Genomic DNA, 22,428 nt, shown 5'->3' on the forward strand with positions numbered 1-22,428 from the left:
GAGGCGGCAGTGCTGGAGTTGGCAGGTTCGCGGAGGCCGGAAGTAGTAGCCGAGTCCGTTAAACGGTCTTTCCTTGGGCGCTCTTCGGCTTCCCGCTCCCGCGCGGCCCGTTTGCTTCCGTTGGCTCCTTCCTTCCTGCCCCGCCCCTCCCTCCTCTTGCGCCCACCATGGCCGAGTTCGATCTCTTCAGCTCCCCTCAGCCGGCGGCGGGAAACGGAGCGCTGGGCGGCGGCGGCGGCGATGAGGACCCGGCCGCCGCCTTCCTGGCCCAGCAGGAGAACGAGATCGCGGGCATCGAGAACGACGAGGGCTACAGCATCCTGGAGAACGGCGAGGTGCCGGCGGGGATGCAGGAGGGGCTGTCCGCGGGTAAGCAGGGGGGCGCGCGCGCGCGGAAAGCTGCGTTCACGTGATGGCTGGCACGTGTGAACGGGCTGACGCGGGTATAGTTCCTCCGCCACGGCTTAGAACTCTTGCAGTATTGGAGGGGGGTGGCAACTATGGGGTAGCGCGTTCATGTGGCGCTTGTTCGGAGACGGGACGGAGTAGAAATTGAGGGAGCGAAGGCAGTGAGGTGTAGTGGTTAGAGCATGCTAAACAGTGTTAGAAACTGAGATATGAACGCTTAGGAGCTAAATGGCACCTTAAACGTAGGTTATGGGCGCAACAATGGAAAGTCTAGGCACACTTTTTTATAAGACTACAAAGCGGAAAATGAAGGAACTGCAGCTAAAATGTTATGTTCATTTCTCACATGGTCTAGTCCTTCCCCTGCCCGCCCCCCCCATATTCTTAAGAGCAGGGGTAGGCAACCTAAGGCCCGGGGGCCGGATCTGGCCCAATCACCTTCTAAATCCGGCCCGTGGACGGTCTGGGAATCAGCATGTTTTTACATGAGTAGAATGTGTCCTTTTATTTAAAATGCACCTCTGGGTTATTTGTGGGGCATAGGAATTCGTATATTATTATTTTTTCAAAATCTAGTCCGGCCCCCCACAAGGTCTGAGGGGCAGTGGACCGGCCCCCTGCTGAAAAGGTTTGCTGACCCCTGGATTAGAGAGTCTTACCTGGGCGAGACCAGTGTTCAAATCCCCCACTCATGGCGTGACCTCGCGACGGAGGCCAGTCTACCTCGCAGGGTTGATGTGGGGATGAGATGAGGATGGGCAGAACCATATGCGCTGCCTTGAGGTCCTCTGGAGGGAAATGCGACCAGTCAAGTGACTGGATCTCATCCGTTTGCATAGCCCGCTTTCGGCCCCACATCTGGAACACGAGAATCACAGTACATACAAGCTGCTACTTATTACACTTGGCCGATTGCATGTGTGAACCGACATGATCTGCCTTTAACTGTTTTCTGTAGTAAATCGGTTTAAATTGTACAGCACATCCAGCATTGTGTGACCCATCCAGGGGACTTTGTTCAACAAAATGTTCTAAGTCAATAAATAAAGTACCGTATTTTTTGCTCTGTAAGACGCACCCCCCCTCCTAAAAAATAAGGGGAAATGTGTGTGCGTCTTATGGAGAGAATGCAGGCTGCGCAGCTATCCCAGAAGCCAGAACAGCAAGAGGGATTGCTGATTTCACTGCGCAGCGATCCCTCTTTCTGTTCTGGCTTCTGAGATTCAGAATATTCTTTTTTCTTGTTTTCCTCCTCCAAAAACTAGGTGCGTCTTGTGGTCTGGTGCGTATTATAGAGCGAAAATTACGGTAATTATCTTTGAAATGTATAGCGCTTTGACTTAATGTTCTCCTTTAGTGAAATAAAAAAGATAAAACGTTTATTAAAAACTTGCCCACACCCAGAATTCTGCAGTTCAGATTTACTGCTTCTGAGGCAGCCTCTACACACATCTTAAGGATCAATTCTCTTCTGTCCTCGTAAGTTTTTGGATTCAGCTGGGTATATTTCTTAACTATTCCACCCTAAGTGAGAGGGAAACGCCATTAAGCTTCTCAGTACATACAAGCTGCTACTTGTTACACTTGGGCGATTGCATGTGTGAACCCAACACAGAGAGGTCCTAAGGAGCTCCTCTTGCTTCAGGCAGAAAATCCAAGCTGCTTCACTCTCCTTGCGCCTCTGGTGTTAGTAAAAGCAAGAGTAGCCTTTTAAACAATAACCCCCAGCCCCCAAATTCGGTGCTTGATGCAGTTAAATGGTGGAGGGCAGTGGTGGTTATTCAAGAGTCAAGGAGAGTTGGTGATGCAAAGGCGCAGGGCTACTGGTCTCCTCTTATTCTCACTTCTCTGATTGCTACTCTTTAGTTTAGATCCTGATCCCAATTAGCTGGGAGCAGGCCCCATGGAATCCAATAGGATTTACTTCTGAGTAGACGTTGTTAGAATTGTGCTTCTAATCTTTTCCCTTCCCCATCATTTTCATTAGTGGGCAGCTACCTTCCCACATTTATTTAGGAAATGAAGCCCTCCAGTTTTTTGTTTTTTTTAAAATCACTCTTTTGGATCCACATCCAATATTATGGCTTCCCAGCAATTGGCAAGCCAGGAGGCTTTGGGTTACCTGTAGGTAGGGCTTGATGGAGATGCCCATTCCTGTGTTTATTTCATTTTATCTTCTCAGAAGACACACGCTCTCAGAACATGGCGACTCTTTTTAAATAATTTCACCAAAAATGCTGGCTTGTACAGTATAGTGCATCTTAAATACGCAAAATACTCTCAGTAAACCTTTTACAACAGAGGCTACTTTTGCTGAGGCACATTCTGGTGATTGTGAATTGCAGTGTCAAATCGCACTTAGGGCTGTATAGCAGGCTAATGGAGATGAGGCCATTAGCTGGAAAAGCTCAAGCCAAACTCTTAGTCACGTAGAATTATAGACTTGTAGAGTTTTATGGCACCCTGAGGATCATCTAGTCCAACCCCCAGTGGGGCTCAAACCACAACCTTGAGATGGAGTCTCATAGTCTCCTTGAGAAGGAGCGTCTCCACCCCCATCATTCTGCCCGGACGCTGAGGTCCAGCGCCGAGGGCCTTCTGGCGGTTCCCTCATTGCGAGAAGCAAAGCTACAGGGAACCAGGCAGAGGGCCTTCTCGGTAGTGGCGCCCGCCCTGTGGAATGCCCTTCCAGCAGATGTCAAAGCGATAAACAACTACCTGACATTCAGGAGACATCTTAAGGCAGCCCTGTTCAGGGAAGTTTTTAACGTGTGATATTTTATTGTATTTTTGGTTTTTATGGAAGCCGCCCAGAGTGGCTGGGGAGGCCCAGCCAGATGGGCGGGGTATAAATAATAAATTATTATTATTATTATTATTATTATTATTACTCTGCCAATCACCTGCTGTGCTAGTGTTGCTCTGGGTTGCAGTTGTAACCTCTCAAAGCTTAACCCCACCCACCCAGGTTCTTGAAAACATGACTCTTTTATTTTTTCTGCAGGTTTCATTATAGTAAATCTCTTCAATTCCGTCTTATCCTCTGTTGATAGATATTTTCTCGGTCATACTAAAGCAATAACTTGATCTGTTCTGTGGTTTCCTGTTGAGTTTTTTGATCACGTGACGTAAGTCAGTTAACACAGCTCCAATATTTTATTTATTTATTTTAAAACTTAGACCCTGCATATTTTCAAGAAACCCTCAAGGTGTTTTTTGTTTTTTGTTTTTTTTTTACAGCATTAAAATGGCCAGACGAGAGAGGGAGAGAGAGAATACACACGCTATTTTATGGAATTTTGTTCATCTGTTTTATATACATCACAGTGGAATCTACTGGGGGAAGAAAATAATAAAGAACAAAATATAAATTATAGACATAATTATAAAACATACAGATCAGCAGCATATAGGATGGTAATAATGAGAAATTATCATTAACAAAACTCCAGAAAGCAATTAAATAACAAAGCAGTGATCAAAAAAAGGAACAACAGTAATTATAGCAGCAAAAACAAAAGGGAATTGGAAATGTGGGTTAAGTAGTGCTTGAGGGAGAAATTCCTTTTTATATGAACATATAAAACATTATATGTTTTGTGGACTTGGAGGCTCTTCTGAGTTCTGAAAGGTGGTATAAATTGATTTTATAAAAACTGGAGGTGAAATAATTTGCAGCAACACAAGAGATTACAGCAAACAACTTAACACACAACTGCAAAGCTGTCAAATGTAATTTAGACTAGCACAGAACATTGGTTGCGTTGTACTCGCAGCAACGATAACACGTGATCACTTCCCTCTGAAGCATAACTCAGCCTAGATCTGCCCAGTAGCAATTTTTCCTTTCCTGTGAGAGCTGTCATGCCCACAACATTGGGTGTCTTCTGCTATCTGCAGTTTTGGCTGATTATTCTCACTGAGAGGCAGGATTAACTATGGATTGAGCTAGTTCTTCAGGGGCCTCAGCGTCCTTATATCATCAGGACCCATCAGGATCATTATAGCCTCGGCCCAGTATAACTGAAGGAGCGTCTCCACCTCCATCGTTCTACCCGGACACTGAGGTCCAGCGCCGAGGGCCTTCTGGTGGTTCCCTCATTGCAAGAAGCAAAGCTACAGGGAACCAGGCAGAGGGCCTTCTCGGTAGTGGTGCCTGCCCTGTGGAACACCCTCCCATCACATGTCAGAGATAAACAACTACCTGACATTCAGAAGACATCTTAAGGCAGCCCTGTTCAGGGATTTTTTAACGTGTGACATCTTAGTGTATTTTTTGTCTTTGTGGAAGCTGCCCAGAGTGGCTGGGGAAACCCAGCCAGATGGGTGGGGTACAAATAAATAATAATAATAATAATTATTATTAGCAGCAGCAGCAGCAATAAATTAACTTGTCGAGTGCTAGAATGATTTGGGTAACGTGGTGGAGCCCAGTGAACTGAGTAGTACTGTATTTGTAAAACTAAAAGTACTGGGTTTCCTTTGAAACTTAAAAAAAAAAGAGAGACTGCTGGATATGGACTAATTCTTCAGAAAGTATTTCAGAGACATGAAGCAAACGGCTGATTCTCACTACTGACATTGCCAGCTGGTTAGATCCATACCAGTATCATCTCGGTGTACTCTTGAAACAGGTCTCTTGTATTCTAGGCATCTCTTGGCTCTTTTTTAAAAAAGAATACCTAGATGCAGGTTCATTGCAGCAGTAAATGAAAGTATTAAAATGTCTTAAGATAAAGATAAGCTGCCCAGTACTAGTTCCTTGGAGTGTGGTTAAACTGACAGCAATAGCCCAGCACCAAACATAAGTATTGGGCATAAATAACGCTGACTGCAGCCTTACCCAACTATATTTCTCCCCAGTGAGCTCATCTCTGGTATATCTAGTGCAGCTGAAGGAACGTGATGTTGCAGGCAGATTTGGGGGAAGTAAGACATTGGTTTGGAGGCAATTAGACTTCCCCAGCCTTTGTCTTGTCTTAAAATGTTTCTCCTCCTACTCTCCTTTATATATAATTGAGGGCATTCCAGGTTTTAAGCACATGGATATGTTGCATGCCATGCCATACATTTTCTAGATTCTGGATGCTTGGAGTTATTAAATCAACTGGTTGACTTATCTTCCATCAGTGCAGAAAGGTGTTGGGTTCCTCTGGGACTGAAGCACATTTGGCGCTAGGAATTGGGAAAGCAAATGGTAAGGTGAAATGCAGCCAAACAAAACATCTGGTTTTTAAGAATTGGCAGTTCTCTGCTGCTTCACTTTTTCTAAAAACAAAAACCTCTGCATCATTAGGTTGAAACAGTTGATTGGAGAATTCCATAACTGCTGCCAGCTAAGAAAGAAAAGACGTTTGAGAGATGGATTCTTCTTCTCCAGCCCCTGTGGTTTTCAAATTGTAATCAGGAAAAGACAGGCTCATTAGTGAGATCAGTATTTAGCAGATCACTTGCCTATGCGCCACTGGAGAAGATGACGAATGGGTACCACTATGAGAGAGCATTGACCATGTTCTAAATCACTCTTCCATGGGTATGTGGTTGGACACTCAACATGGCCACTGGACTAGATAGGCATTTAGGCTGACCCAGCTCCAATATTTTGCAGGGCAGCAATTTACACTTAACTGACCTAGTTAGTGCCACATGTGAGCCATGGGTATCTCTAGAACATGCCCCAGAAGCATCTGTAGCATGCTGGTGTAGTTTGGCAGATGCGCACAAGTTTCATCAACCCAGAAATGGTTTCCTGAAGGTAAATGTTTGAATAGCTACTGGCTTACAGTGGTGCCTCGCAAGACGAAAAGAATCCGTTCTGTGATTCTCTTCGTCTAGCGGTTTTTTCGTCTTGCGAAGCAAGCCCATTAGCGGCTTAGCGGATCAGCTGATAAGCGGCTTAGCGGCTTAGAAAAAGGGGGGAGGGGGAAAAAACCGCAGGAACTCGCAAGACATTTTCATCTTGTGAAGCAAGCCCATAGGAGATTCGTTTTGCGAAGCACCTCCAAAACGGAAAACTTTCGTCTAGTGAGTTTTCCGTCTTGCGAGGCATTCGTCTTGCGGGCACCACTGTACTTTATTGGAGGTTATAGCACTGGCTGTTGTTTTTTAAAGCCCTAAATGGGTCACGACTGAGATATTGAAGCAATTGCTGCATCCTATATGGTCCTTCCTGTGTCTTAGGATCAGAAAGGGAGGCCCTTCTGTATGATCTGGTATGTTTGGCGGGCATATGAAAAAGGGCATTTCCCATTGTTTCACTAGGGTTGTGAAACCTGCTCTAAGGATATTTACCAGGACTGTTTTCCCTGGTGTCTCCTGAAGACATTCTGGTTTCTTCAGGCATTTGGATGTGGTGTTAAAAGTGGCTTGACTTGCTCTTAATTTAAACTGCTGGTCGCTTGGGTTCTGCTTTTGAAAATGGAAAAGTGGGATCGAAATTAAGTGCCCTGATCTCAATAGTTTATTTACTGTTAGCACTTCAGAGAAAGACGCTTACTAGCACTATTGTCTTTGGCGAAATGACCCACACACTGTTTAAAAAACAGGAAATGGTAGTATAGAAAAACAATATTTTGCACTATAATGGGAAAACATTTTCATGAAATGCGTGCTTTTTCTGACCAAGTACATGACAAATATGCTGATAGGAAGTTTGACTTGGACTTAATTCTTGTTTCAGGTGTACTGGGCCAAACCTTCAGAAATAGGATTCACTTTAAATCTGGACAGGCTCTTTCATCAACTTACTATAGTTGATGGATAGAAATAGGGCATGTATTAATAACGAAGTTGCCATTTTATGCAAGCACAGTGGGACTTGCATTCCACTAAGCTTTTGTGGAAAGATAACCAACTGGACTTGCTTAAGAGGTACTAATGAACTCTTTTTATCTTAGAATTCTGAAAGGCTTTGCTTATTTTTGCATGTAGAAGTTGCCTTTCTGCAGGTTGATATAAATAGGGAAAGAGAAGCAACAAAACTAGTTAAAATACTAACAGTACCCTCTCCCATTGCATACATGGCATTTGCCAGGATCCATCCCCTCTTCTGTTGAGGTGAGAGGTAAGTAGTAACCTGATTGGCTACCGAGATGCCTAAAAATTGTGTACCCCTACCAGTGAATTTTTACTTTCATTTGTGATACACTGGTAAATAGAAATACGTTGGCAAAGGCTGTCCAATTTCTTTCTTAATGCAGAGCGAAATTAACTAGCTACATGGGGACGAACTGCTTTTTTGCACCCTTGTTAATTTTAAGCACTTAAGCAGGGAGAGCAGCTGGGGATTTTGTGGATTTACTTTTTATAACTCGTAACCTTCCAGACCATCTTATTCAATTTGTTGCTATTGAAATGTGTGGCTTGTGCCAAGCTCGACTCTGATTTGGAATGAAATACGGTATCCCAGCGGTAGTTGTGGCATCTTAGGTGCTTTATTGAAACTACAGTGTGAGTAAAATTACATAGTAAGAATGACTGTTTTACGAGTGGGTGTCTATGAAAAGATGCCCTGGAGTATTCTGTAAGAGAGCTGATGACTCAGTAGCTTAGCAGCATTTCTCATATCTAAAAAGAACAATGTGGATATCCTGCAGTGATAGGTGATGGAGAGAAAATAACATTTCTTCTGATTTTCTAAAACTGAATTTCCCAGCGATCTTAAAACACAGTTTGTATTACTACTGTCATTCTCATTTCTGGATATTCAATATAGATAAGCACTTCTAAAAGCAAATATTCAAATGTTTTATCATAGAATCATAGAGTTGGAAGAGACCACAAGGGCCATCGAGTCCAACCCCCTGCCAAGCAGAAAACACCATATAGAATCATAGAACAGCCATTGACAGATTCCTGTAGCTGTCAATATGACTGCATCACCACATAGGCCTGGTTGAAATACTTACCTGGACAGTAGTTCTTGGGAGATGGAAAGGTGGACATGCACCCTTCTCCTCTGTACACCTAAAGCATGGGTAGGCAAACTAAGGCCCGGGGACCCAATCGCCTTCTAAATCTGGCCTGTGGACAGTCTGGGAATCAGCATATTTTTACATGAGTAGAATGTGTCCTTTTATTTAAAAGGCATCTCTGGGTTATTTGTGGGGCATAGGAATTCATTCCTTCCCCCCAAATATAGTCTGGCCTCCCAACAAGGTCTGAGGGACAGTGGACCAGATCTGCTGGAAAAAGTTTGCTGACCCCTGACCTAAAGTAATGTATTATAGTCTTTTACATGGAAATCCACATGTACAGTTATTCTTCGGAAATAAAGCGGCAATAAAGGATAATGGAAATTGAGTCTCCATGGAGCCGCTGCATAATACATTACTTTTGTTGCATTGTGGAGAAGAGGTTCATGCTCTCACATGAATGGATTGCAATGCAGGTGAGTGTCAGAGCTTTGCTCCGCATCTTCCCAGTGTGGGCCCCCATTATGTTCCCACTTCGGAACTTTATTTTTATTCTAAGAATATACTTATTGGCACACTAGTACTTCACTTATTTAAGGGACGCAGGTGGCGCTGTGGGTTAAACCACAGAGCCTAGGACTTGCCGATCAGAAGGTCGGCGGTTCAAATCCCCGTGACGGGGTGAGCTCCCGTTGCTCGGTTTCTGCTCCTGCCAACCTAGCAGTTTGAAAGCACGTCAAAGTGTAAGTAGATAAATAGGTACCGCTCCGGTGGGAAAGTAAACGGCGTTTCCGTGCACTGCTCTGGTTCGCCAGAAGCGGCTTAGTCATGCTGGCCACATGACCCGGAAGCTGTACGCCGGCTCCCTCAGCCAATAAAGCGAGATGAGCGCCACAACCCCAGAGTCGGCCACGACTGGACCTAATGGTCAGGGGTCCCTTTACCTTTACCTACTTCACTTATTTATCAGAGTAGACTGTGTGGGATGAAGAAACCATGTCTGGCCCCCATTTTTGAAAATATAAAGCCTGGCTGTTACCTGGATCTGTCCTGTGCCTTATTCATATTCCTGGTTAGGCAAGAAGCAGATGTAAAGAGTCTTTATATTAACAAAGCTGGAAATAAATTTTGCACGTTTTACTAGAGTCTATTGAAGCTAGACCAACATAAACTGCTTTTGCCTTTTATGTGCCTTTGAGAGAACACCATATTTAGCAGTTGAGGACAGAATCTGTTATTAGCAGAAGATGACTTTTTGCATTTTTGAGACTTGTACTCCCTTAAACTTCTAGTCAATACTACACAATTGGGCTTCAGTTTGCTTACCATAGTATCCTGTTATATATGAACTGGGAAAGAGTGTTACCAGTGTGAGGACAAAGCAGTTGCTTTCTAGTCCTGGTTTGCTCCATTCCTCAAACCAGTTTCTCAGAAACTCTGGTTAAATTACTCAAACTGTCTTTAGCGTGCAGCTTTAAGGCTTGTGCACATTGTGGATTAATAAGGTGGACTAGTGAGTTTGCTTTTGTTTGCCTCTCTTCAGGCCTCTGAATTGCTGCGTTGGATTACAGTGGTACCTCGCAAGACGAATGCCTCACAAGAAGAAAAACGCGCAAGACGAAAGAGTTTTCCGTTTTTGAGTCGTTCCGTAAGACGAATTTCCCTATGGGCTTGCTTTGCAAGAAGAAATGTCTTGCGAGTTCTTGCGAGTTTGTTTCCTTTTTCTTAAAGCCGCTAAGCCATTAATAGCCGCTAAGCCGCTAATAGCCGCTAAGCTGCTAATAGCCGTGCTTCGCAAGACGAAAAAACCGCAAGACGAAGAGACTCGCGGAACGGATTAATTTCGTCTTGCGAGGCACCACTGTACTTTGCTCGGAACATTGTTCTAGCGGAAAGATGAGGTCACTGATACAGAGCCACATGTCGCATATATTTTCATGTTCCCCATTCTTGATGTTTTGCCACAAGGGTTGGCAATCTTTTAGCCCCAAGATCCACATAGAGCAGTGGCTGGGCAGTTTGGCGTAGGCTGGCACAAATGGAGGGTCACTATGAGAATGCCAAAAGCTCTAGTGTATCTTAAACATGTTCTTTTTTCTCTCTCTTCCCAATAATGTTTATTAATTTTCATACAAAAGCATTATTAAAAAAAATTGGAATAGACAATACTAAAGGGGAAAAAAGAAGAAAAAAAGAAGAAGAGAAAATAAAGAGCATAAAATACTTTCCACATCCCATATAATACTACATACACTAAAACTTAATTAGTTAATTAAAATCCATCTTCATAAACATATTACTTGACTTCCTCTGATCTCTTCCATCTGAATTTCCTTGTAATTAAATGTAGCAGTTTCCAATATCACCATTTGTTCTTTTTTGCCTTCCAATGCTATCCCTGAGCACCACACAGCCATCGCTGTCATCTGAGCAGTACGAAGTGCATTTTAGGACATCAAGTGCTAAATAGTTCCTACTTTGGCAAGGCTTGCGAAACTTAGGATCTCTACTGGGCTGCATACATTTTGGTCTTACTGCTGTTTTTGAAGTACAGCAGCCGTACCTTGGAAGTCAAACGGAATCCGTTCTGGAAGTCCATTCGACTTCCAAAACGTTTGGAAACCAAAGCGCAGCTTCTGATTGGCTACAGGAGACTCCTGCAGCCAATTGGAAGCCGCGGAAGCCCCGTCAGACATTTGGCTTCCAAAAATAGTTCACAAACCGAAACAGTCACTTCAGTTTTCAATCGTTTGAGAGCCAAAACATTTTACTCCCGGGGTGTTCAGGAGCCAAGGTACAACTGTTATCACGTTCATCATGACGTTAGTTTATTTGTTTCCATAGTTAAACCATGGTCAAGATGGCTTACAACATGAAAAGATTTGCTCAATTAAAAAAATGCCAGAAGTAGTCATAAGCAATAAATAAAAACATTTAAAGTGAGGTTCTAGACTAGGGTTGGGGAACCATTTTAGTTCAAAGGCCACACTTGTTTGTGGTGATGCCACCAAACCACATCCATTCACCCATTCATTTTCTTACTCTTAACCTGCCACATTAAGGCTTGGAAAGAGATTCCTATTTCAGGCCAGATTGTGTGGGGCCATTTCTGCTGGAGGCAGCATTCATGCTGTGCAGAGAGTTGCATCAATTCACATATCTCTCTAACCTTTGAACCTGCACAAAAAGTAGATTAGCACTGTTCTCGTATTGCCGATTGGTGGTGGTGAGACTGAAATGTAGTGGCTTTGTGTAAATCCCTTGCGTTCATTGCTGGGGTAAGAAGATTTGAACCTGGAACTCCTTGTAAGTCGCTTCTTTTGCTCTTAACAATTATGAAAATTGTACCTGCTTTTGTATTGGAAATTCCTTTTTAAAACCTTCAGGCTAAATGCATTTAGGTCTCTTAAAAGCCAGGATGGTGGCGTCAGTCTTGAGTCTGTATCTTCACAGGACGGACCTGTGGTCTTGTTAGCATCGCTCAGTTTGAACCCATCTCAGAAAAGCAAATGTTGCTGTGATGGTTTAGGCAAGCACTGCATATGCTCCAAATGAGAAAAAGGAAAGAGAAGAGGGAGCAAGGTTAGGGGAAATATATGTGCTATCTTTGCCGTCTCAGGATGTTTTGTGGGCTGTATTGACTTCAACCTTCCTGTTCCGATAGTGTTTCCCCAAAGATAAGATGGTTTTGGATTTGTTAAAACAAAAACTGACCATGGGAAGCAGTTGTTTGTTCTTTCTGGCAGTTCTTGATAGCTTCTGTCTCCTTTGTTCTTAGTGTGTGGAAATAGGTCTTGCAAATGAATCTACACTTAGTTGATCCCTTCCTTGGCAGATATTGAAATTAGTATACATTCGTACCTCTGAAGCTGAATGCCTTTAAACTCAAACCTTTTGGCTCCCGAACAATTGAAAACCGGAAGTGATTGTTCCGGTTTTCGGACGTTTTTCAGAAGCCGAATGCTTCCGTAAGTTCTGATTGGCTGCAGGAAGGTCCTGCAGCCAATCGGAAGCTGTGCCTTGGTTCTCGAACCATTTCAGGAGTCAAACAAACTCCCAGAACGGATTAAATTCAAGAACCAAGGTACAACTGTACTGTACTTGTAGGACAGCGTCTCTTCCATGTCTGACTTCGTGCTAGCTTATAAAGCTGGCCAGCACTTGTTACCCAGACTCCTAATACTAAATAACGTAGGCACTGAAATCTATACAATGTCGGGTGTTGTTACGTCTGTGTAGTAAATCGGTTCCTAGTGTCGTGCACCCTTTTGCACTGGTATTTTGCAGCATGAAGAGATGGCAGTGACTTGAGCTTGGTGAATTTTACTTAGAAGGATATGTCTAGATTGCTTTTCAAGCCTCCTAAACAACTTGCAACGCCTTAAGAGACAGGAGTGGTGAAGAATACGTTTTAAAAATGGAAATGGGAAACCTGTGGCCTTCTAGAAGTTGCCTGGCTCCAGCTCTCATCATCCTTTATAGTTTGTTATGTTGTTTGTAACTGGAGGGAGCTGAGAGTCCGGCTGCATCTGTCGGGAGGTATAGTAGTGTTTTGATGTACTAAAACAAAGTAATTAAATCATTTGCTCAGTGTAAAATAAAAACCAACATTTAAGCAACTAAGGCCATAGATTTAAAAGCAAAGGGTGAAGAAATGAAAGCTTCTGTATTGCTAATTAAACACTGTTAAGCCCGATGAAAGAAATGTGCTTACTGCCTTCAAGTCTTTGGGGAGGGAATTCATCATGAGGTTGCTGTCACAGCATGTGCAAATACCTAAAATACATATTTTCAGACAATCCCCCATTTGTTAAGTTCCAAGGCAGTGTGTGCATCAGTGAAATAATGTATATATGAAACACTGTTGAAAAAGATTGCAAACACCCTGTTCTTCTCTGCCCCTTTTTGTGACAGTTTTGGGTCACTTCTGGGTTCAGTGTGATGCACGTATGTACAGTCATGCACATATTGAGCATGCATAAATGGTGGGTTGCCTGTATTTACAAATACCTAAAATAAATCGTACTGAATTTTATGATGATATTGAGTTACTTTTGTTTTAGTTTAACTTATTGCTAATTATGGTTCTAATGCTGATTAAGTGCTGCCTTGGGATCTTGGGAGTCAAGGGAGGATTACAAATACCTTAAATAAGTAGATGTATGCTGTTTATGTAGCATTTCACCACTTTTTATAAATGCTAAGATAATGTATTTGTCCATTCCTGCGCTTCTGAACCATATGCTTTTGAGAGTTCATAAAGAAGTGCACTTCTTCTAGTTCCATGTTCCATGAGGTGAAATTGAGAGCGACACTGAGATCTCTGAGATGTGTATCTGAAGAAGTGTGCATGCACACGAAAGCTCATACCAAGAACTAACTTAGTTGGTCTTTAAGGTGCTACTAGAAGGAATTTTTTTTATTTTTGACTATGGCAGACCAACACGGCTACCTATCTGTAACTGAGATCTCTGTCAGTGTAAGCGTTTCTGCTTGTCTGACGGCACAGTCTCCCCTCATTCCCCCCTACTCTGTTCTGGGAGAACCAGTGTGGGGTACATGGGAAGAGGGGGAAAGCCCGGTTGCGCTAGTGGGACTTATTCCACTGGCTTCTGCTGGCACAGCTGTTTAGTTGAATCCCGTCCAAATCTAATACCCCCCCCCCCCATAAATGCTGTATTCCACCACCTGCATAACCAGCTCTTAATCATTGGGGTGGTTGTAGAGCAGGGGTAGCAAATGTGGTGCTGTCCAGATGTTGTGGGCCACAACTCCCGTTGGCCCTATTCTGCTTGGTCCGAGGTGATGGGAACAGAAGTACACAACATCTGGAGCAGTGTTAGAAACTCATATATGCTAGGCGCCAAATGGCCCCTTAAACCAAAGAGAGTTGCCAAAATGGAAGGTCTAGTTGCCATTTTGGGGCAATGGACTGACTGCGATTGAGTCTCAGTTAAACATCTGGCTAGTTCAGATGACAACCTTGAGCCAGCTTAAGAGCTTAGAGTACTTAAAGAAGAAAAGTCACTTGATCCAGGGACAGTCCACCAATATATTGACCTATTCCAACCACTTTTTCTTAATTGTGCTTGCTGCTGCTCAGGCAGCACAGAAAAAAGCATTTTGGTTCCAGAAATTCTTTTTTATTGTGCACTTAAAATATAACTGAGAGAATTCTACAGGATGGGGTATTAGTGTGTGAAAAGCGTCCAGATCCAATGATCCCCAGATGGTGGAGATGTCAGGCGCTATCCTGGCATCCGGGCATCTTCACTTCGTCGCAAGTGGTCGAAAGCCAGGTGCAAAATGTGCCTGTGTCTGATCTAGAGGGCACCAGGATGGCTGTCCCTGTTGCATAGCTTATAAGAACTGAGCAGTGAATCTTTTCTGCCTACAAACTGAAGGCTAGTGCTAAAGCATTCCAGGTGCTTCATAACCACAATTGTCGGATGCTTTTTAAAATAACTTTGTAGAGATCAAGATTATATTGCAGCAAGGGCAGGGTATTGGGGGTGAGGTTGAAAAGTAACGGCTTCCCCAAGATTGCCAAGTGTGTTCTGGATGAGACTTGGAACAGGTTTTTTCTGCCTCTTGTTTGCCTCCAATCTACACCATCCTTTTCCAATTCCCTGTTGAGAGAGTGCCTGAAGCCTGTGTCCTCGCAGCTATGTAAAAACCCTCCAGTCTTTTCCCTCCTTACATACTCTTTGAACTGCGGTTATTGTCTGTAAAAACACTTTCTTGTAAAAAGAAAAGAAAGCTAACACAGATAAATTCTTCTTCTTTTTCTTCTGCAGATTCAATTGACGGGGTGACGAACGGTGATGTCTACCAGGTAAATGGAAGTGAAATGAGCTTTAAAGCAACTCTAGTTGTTGGATGACTCTCCCGATAAAGAGTTTTATTATTCCTCTGGCTTTTGCTCCCATCCAGACTGTCAGCAGATTTGCGCTCGATTGCCGTAATGGTGTTTGCCTCCTGCATGCCAAAGTTGGCAAAGGTCAACAAGCCCATTCTTTAACTGAACAAGGGTGGAAGGGCCAGGCAAAGGGTTTTGTGGGTTAAAAGCACTGTCAGTCCTCATCTGCCTCTCCACAGCCCACACACCCAAGAATGAGCAACTGAGGTGGATGAAAGGAAGAGCTCTAAAGGTTTCCATTACTGTCCTCGTGGGAAGAGGTCATCTTTTGCCTCTGTCTACACGGAAGGAAAAGAAACAGAGGTGCCTTAAAGCACGGGTAGAGCAGGGAATTAATCAGGAAGCCCTTTGATGGGGTGCCTGTTGCCTGCTTCTGCCACAAAAAATGGATTTTAAAATGTGCCTGTTCCATTTTGGGAAGCTGTGCCTGGCACATGATCAGTGTGTTTACAAGTGCGTGTTTTTTTCTTTCTACTTTATTTTATTTTTTGCTACATTTGTACCCACCTTTCCACCAAGAAACTATGGGTGGCAGATGTGGTTCTCCCCCTCCCTATTATATCCTCACACCAACCCATTGAGGTAGGCTGCGAGAGGCCCAAGTTTGCCCCAGTGAGCCCCATGGCTGAATGGAGATTTGAACCCGGGTTTGCCACCCGCTAGTCTGGCACACCAACTATTAAAGTATGTTGGTGTTTCGGCAGCAAGGGTGTCCTACATCTGTCTGAATTTGTCCTTTTAAAGCAGCAGATGGACCCCTCTAAAAGTTTGGATTTTGGAAAGCTGTGCAGCCTAACTAATATGGGTTGTTGTTAAAGATCAGTGACATCAAACTTAATGATACTAGGGAAAATCCAACATGAACTGGGGATTTATTGTATCAGCTGCTTATTTTCTTCCATCACTTTGTATTTTGGAGAGAATTGTTAGATAATTTGTCTTATCTTGGTGCATTCTATAAAACGCAGTTTCCAAAACTTGGGTCTCCAGCTGTTTTTTGGACTACAGCTATCATCCCTAGGTAGCAGGATCAGTGATCAGGGATGATGGGAACTGTAGTCCAAAAAACAGCTGAAGACCCAAGTTTCGGAAACCCTACTATAAAGCAACAGTCTTCTGAATACCACTGACTTGCTGTAAAACAGGTGATGGGTAACCAGTGTTGTGGGATGGGTGGGAGAAAAAAGACTCATCAATATGTCAGTTTGACATGTTCCTTGGGTGCTTCTTTCTCTTCCTACTCCCTACACATTAATTGTTGCAGGGGTACAGTCCAGGTACCTCCTACAAGCTAGTATTGCGATGGTTGCTGACACAAGAGTTGCTTCTAATCTGTTAATTAGGAGTGGAGGCAATGTAGGTTTACTATTTCATATAGGTGGGTAGGTAATCTGGATTAGCAGTTGAGGCAGGTAGCTCTTTTTCTTAAAGACCAGCCAGAAACCCTGCTTTCTGCCCTTGTTTAAAACATTCCCCGCCCCCTTCATTTGAAGCTAATGTCTTATGGCAGTCTCCCTGCACTAGTCATTTTGCTCAAACTTGACCGGTCCTCTAAATCTCTTCACCTTTGGATCCTGCTAATTTTTAAAGTTTTGTTTTTACTACAAAAGTAGCACTACTTTAAGGAACTGCATTTTTATCCAATGGCTATTATAAAATGACTGATCTTTTTTGTGTGGTTCAAGGAGAGCAACGGTCCGACGGACTGCTATGCGGCTATTTCGCAAGCCGATCGTTTGCAGACAGAACCAGAGAGCATCCGCAAATGGAGAGAAGAGCAGTTGGAGCGTCTAGAAGTACTTGGTAAGGGCCAAGGAACATGCACACTTCTACCCTAGCTTCTGACAAGACCTAAAGAGCAGGGACGGTGCCCCCATCCCTTGTTCTGAGATGCAGTCAAGGGCCGGTTTGACCTCCATCCCAGTGTGAATAGCAGAATTGGTTGGGATCTCCTTAAATGCACCTCCTTCGTTTTTGCACATAAGAGGAGAAATCTATTAGCGTTTCTGTTGCAATTCTGTTGCCCTCTGCTTGCAATTTGCATAGGAGACCATGTCTGAACAGCCTCAGCACTGGGCCCTGCACTAGGGACTAGATGAGAAAGATCCTGGAGACTGTTGGTCATCGTCAGACTCTCCGTTGCCTTTCCCTTCTGTAGCTCCTTTTGCCGTAATGGCCCGTTTTAAGAATTAGTGCCCTTCTTCAACACAGGAGAGAAGCCTGATTCCTTATTGCCTTATGTATAGCTTCCTATGGGTAAGCACAGAGTACACAATCAAATTTCTTGCCTGTAGTAACTCAAACTCCTGGAAATTAATGTATATGTTATATAGTTACCCCTATCTTGTATATTTCTCCCTCTGCCAGTTATGAGGGAGGGGTTGCATTGGCAATGCCAGCTTTAGTGTCCTGAACTCCTAATCTGGGCTGGGTGACCAGCAGCCCTCTAGATCAGGGGTCAGCAACCTTTTTCAGCCGTGGGCCGGTCCACTGTCCCTCAGACTTTGTGGGGGCCGGACTATATTTTGAAAAAATAATAATGAATGAATTCCTATCCCCAACAAATAATGCATTTTAAATAAAAGCACACATTCTACTCATGTAAAAACACCAGGCAGGCCCCACAAATAACCCAGAGATGCATTTTAAATAAAAGGACACATTCTGCTCTTGTAAAAACACGCTGATTCCAGGGCCGTCCGCCGGCCGGATTGAGAAGGCGATTGGGCAGCATCCGGGCCTTAGGTTGCCTACCCCTGCTCTAGATGATGCTAGACTCCAACACCATCCATAACTGTTGACTGTGGAAGTTGGGAGTCTACCAACCTCTAGGGGAAGCCTCAGTTCCCCCTTCCTTACATGACCCCTGGCAATCTTAGTCAACTGATCCTCTGTCTGCCCATACATTGAAGCAACTCTTGCAACCCAAGGGGCGAGGGACTTCTCATTTTTTAAAAAAGAAAGAACAAATGAGAGCAGAGTTAAGTGGTTAAGAACTGCTGTGGGTGTTGGTCAGTCTGGTGAACATTTGCAAAATTACATGGAGGGTTTGGGAAATGGAGATAGAACAGACAAACTTGTTCTACCGGTTGAGCTTGTGTACCTGAAGCTAATGCTTATTTGTGGATTCAAACCACTGAGCCCCTCTGTCCCTGCTCTAACAGCCCTTTAATCCGACACTGTTACTGTCAACACCGGGAGCATTTCGGATATCAAGCTGAGTGGTTTCTGCTAGTGTGGTGACTCTTCTCCCTCCAGCAGCTCCCTGCCTCCCAAAGCCTTTGCCTACTTATAGTTCAGAATCTTAGCTATATTTAGCTCTGAGAGCAAATGTCCGTTCATTCTCGTCTGCCTCTGTTTTAAAAGATGCAAACTCTCGAAAGCAAGAAGCAGAGTGGAAAGAGAAGGCGATCAAGGAGTTGGAGGAATGGTATGCGAGACAAGACGAGCAGCTACAGAAAACGAAAGTGAACAATAGGTAAGGAGGGTTTGCCAGCTTTTTTTGTGGAGGGGACTGAGAGGTGGCTGTGGATCAGCTGCGGCCCAGATGGCATTCTCTGGTGTATGGCCCAGTGCCAGCATGGTGCCTCCAGAATACCCACCCCTATGTCCTCCCTTCTCTTGTGTGAATTCCTCTGCCACTCCCTTCCATTGCTTGCCATTTTTTACTTTGGTACGGTTATTACACTAAATGATGGGTGAGGCCTGTGGAGGGAATCCCCTTCCTTGGACAGAAATGGCAAGGAAGCGGTTATTCCCAAGGTTAGGTTTGTTGTGATTTGCAGGGAGCTGCCATTGTGCCTGCACCGGATCCCTTATGATAAGCCCGACTGTTGCCAGAGTCCTGTGGGTACTGCTTCCGAAGATCAGACCTTGGTTACGACATGCTGCTATTTGTATAGGCAGAACCCTGTAACATGCAAGTTAAGAATGGCATATTCCTTGTACAATAATGGGGAAGGCAAAAGAAGTACAGTGGTACCTTAATCCTTTCTGGAAGTCCTTTCCAAAACCCAAGCGTTCCAAAACCAAGGCACGCTTTCCCATAGAAAGTAATGCAGAATGGATTAATCCATTCCAGATTTTTAAAAACAACCCCTAAAACGGCAATTGAACATGAATTTTACTATCTAACAAGACCATAGATCCATAAAATGAAAGCAATATTCAATGTACTACACTATAAAATAAATAAGACAGTATTGTAGATGATTAAAAAAAAAAACCTTACCTGCACTGATTATAGTCATTGTTTGGATGAGGGCCTTTTATCCATTTCTGCAGTCACACAATCAATCAATTAGTAGCTGAACTGGGTTCCACACAGTCACAAAAACAACTGAAAAAGCCTCAAAAACACAAAATAAATACACAAAAAACACAAAAATAAAAACAATAAGCACCAAACTTAATCCGTTCCAGACGTCGTTTGACTTCCAAAATGTTCAAAAACCAAGGCACAGCTTCTGATTGATGCAGGCACCCCGGAAACAATAGCCAACAGCAGCATCGGACATTTGGCTTCCAAAAAATGTTCCAAAACCAGAACAATTACTTCCGGGTTTTTGGCATTTGAGAACCAAGCTACCACTGTATTCTGATGCTAAGCAGCCCTTCTAAGAGCTACATGGTTCTTTCCCATGTGTCCTTAAAAAAACCAACAACCTAACTCTGCTCATGGCAAGTCTGGAAAAGGAAAAGGCGACATGCTGAATTCAGAATACTTGCAGTTTCTCATGCCAGCAAGGTGAACAGGCTTTATCGTGCAATTCAACACAATCATGAAACTAGGCCACACAAGCTGCTCAACAGCCTCCCATGCTGTGTAGTAATCCTCTTTTTATTAAAGGGGCTTATTTCTGTAGTAGTTGTGATTCTTCAGGGCAAAAGTCTTTTTCAAAGAGAATGAGTAAAAGAAAAAATTGCAGGGTGTAGCCAAATCTTTGAGCATGTCTCAAAAGAGGAGTTAGAACTCTAATGGTGATTAGCCCTGGGGAAGCCAGTGTAGAGCCGGATTGCGTTGCCAGTTTTATGCCAGTATTAATTTAAAACACTTGGCATTGTCTGGGCTTTCTTCTCAAGCCGTATGCTTGGACGCATAATAATGGCAGCAATGATTCACTAGGACTCAGGCAAAATCCACTGGGTGTCCTCAGCCGATGGAAATTGGCGGAACCAGTGAGACTTCAGCAGAACACGAATGCATAGTTGTATTCAGTGTGTCTTGCCCTGAGAGCCTTTTTTTGCATGTTTGTTGCTGAAGGCCTCCTTTATAAATCAACTAACAAAATAAATACTCTGTTGTAGGACTCCCTGAGAAGCAGTAAGCAGGCCACTCATTTAATTGAGCTTAAGTGTACTTTGCTCTCTGCTTACAGTGTATTGACTCAAGATATTGTGGGCGGGAGTATCTTAGAGGAGGAGATTTTGTAGGACAAAATCTGATGATGATGGTATAAATTAGCAAGGAGGTAGCCTGGTCTTTGTCTGCTTATTGCACTTAGCTGATCATTTGTTCTGTCCTTTTTGCCTTTCATTTCCCCCTGCCCATGACTTTCTATAAACAGGAACCAACTCTCAAATCTAGAAGAGACCTGCTTCCTTCTTGTTGAAAACTACAAGCAGCCAAAGGGGGAAAGCAGAATTCTGTCATTCCTAAAAAATGTTCAGGGTGGGGTGCCTGAAGTCACCTTTTCTGTTTTGCCAACAACCTCTGATGTGTTTTAGGCTAAAATGTGGCCATTTATCCAAGGCTGTAGATGGAGCTTTGTGGCCAAAATGTGGATTTGAACCCAGGGCATCCTAGTCCTATTTGCTAGTGGCAGATGAGTCAGTGGTTGCACAAGTTTTTGAACCCTGCTTTTTCATAACCTAGTAAGGCAGCTGGGTCTATAAAACCAACAAGTTAAAAATATTACCAAATCCACAGTACGCTATTTTTGTTTCAGGTGACCAATAATTCAAATTAATACTAATATATTCCTGTTTAGGATAGTTCAGAAGTCCTATAGCTGCATTTCTTCTTATTTATCCCCCACTTTTTCTTAACAGATCAATAAAATATTATCCCCCCCACCCCACCCCCAAAAAAGTCCTATAGCGTTCAGATTACCATATTTTTTCATGTATAACATTCCCCCTTGTATAAGACGCCCCCTATTTTTGGGGACTCAAAATTAAGAAAATGGGGAGGAGATTGCCCTCATGTATAAGACTACCCCCCTTTTTAAATCATTATTTTTAGGATAAAAAAACACCTAGTCTTATACATGGAAAAGTACAGTATTGCTTCATTTAATTGCTAGGCTCTTAAGACAGAAAACTGAACTTGTCTCTTACTTAGCTAAGTTTCGCAGTGCTGCAGTTTTGAAACTCGTACAAATATGTGAACTGTTTAAAATGGGGGACGACATGACAGAGAGCACAGATGTCACAGGGCAGTTTGCTGGTGCAGACATAATTCTTACCTGTACCAACCACGGTGTGCAGATTGGGAGCCAGCCTTGTGAACTTGTGCTCCTTTGCTTTCTGGCGCAATTCTCTTCCTTTCTTGGCCTTAACCAGAGCACTAACACAAATGCCTAATGCAAGCCCAGGGCCCTAGTGAGTCACAGTTTACAAATCTATTTCAGTAGTTACAAGCAGAGTGCCTTGGTTTGCATTGGTGCACCTGTAATGCAGAATCATAAGGAAGGCCTGGGCTGGGAGGGGTGGTGTGGTTGAGTCCGACTCTCAGTATGAAAATTATGGTGTGTCGGGAACCAGCCTTCTACCTGCTCTGCACCAGAGCATCCTTTTAACGATGCTTAAACCATTTTCTTAATATTTTTCCTGCCTGGGAATTTCTTAATACAGTGGTGCCTCGCAAGACGAAAAGAATCCGTTCTGTGAGTCTCTTCGTCTAGCGTTTTTTTCGTCTTGCGAAGCAAGCCCATTGACGGATTAGCGCTATTAGCGGCTTTTAGCGGCTTTTAGCAGTTTATCTGCTGATCGGATCAGCTGATAAGCGGCTTAGCGGCTTAGAAAAAGGGGGAGGGAGGGGAAAAAACCCGCAGGAACTCGCAAGACATTGTCGTCTTGCGAAGCAAGCCCATAGGAAATTCGTCTTGCGAAGCACCTCCAAAACGGAAAACTCTTTCGTCTAGCGAGTTTTCCGTCTTGCGAGGCATTCGTCTTGGGGGGCACCAC

At 43.6% G+C, this 22,428-nt stretch overlaps 1 protein-coding gene across 3 annotated transcripts in view; it reads left to right on the forward strand.

Moving 5' to 3' along the window:
• Positions 1-22,428, forward strand: part of CLTA (clathrin light chain A) — a 26,814-nt gene continuing 4,386 nt past the window's right edge. The window contains exons 1-4 of one of the 3 annotated variants that reach the window (XM_081177015.1): positions 1-369; positions 15,119-15,156; positions 16,926-17,043; positions 18,607-18,718. In XM_081177015.1, coding sequence (XP_081033141.1) covers positions 168-369; positions 15,119-15,156; positions 16,926-17,043; positions 18,607-18,718 — 470 coding nt within the window. In that variant the 5' untranslated portion in view covers positions 1-167. The remainder of the gene's footprint in view (positions 370-15,118; positions 15,157-16,925; positions 17,044-18,606; positions 18,719-22,428) is intronic. The other 2 variants (XM_081177016.1, XM_081177017.1) reach the window with 2 other exon arrangements.

The sequence above is a fragment of the Podarcis bocagei genome, assembly GCF_964188305.1.
Source record: "Podarcis bocagei genome assembly, chromosome: 17".
NCBI lineage: Eukaryota > Metazoa > Chordata > Lepidosauria > Squamata > Lacertidae > Podarcis > Podarcis bocagei.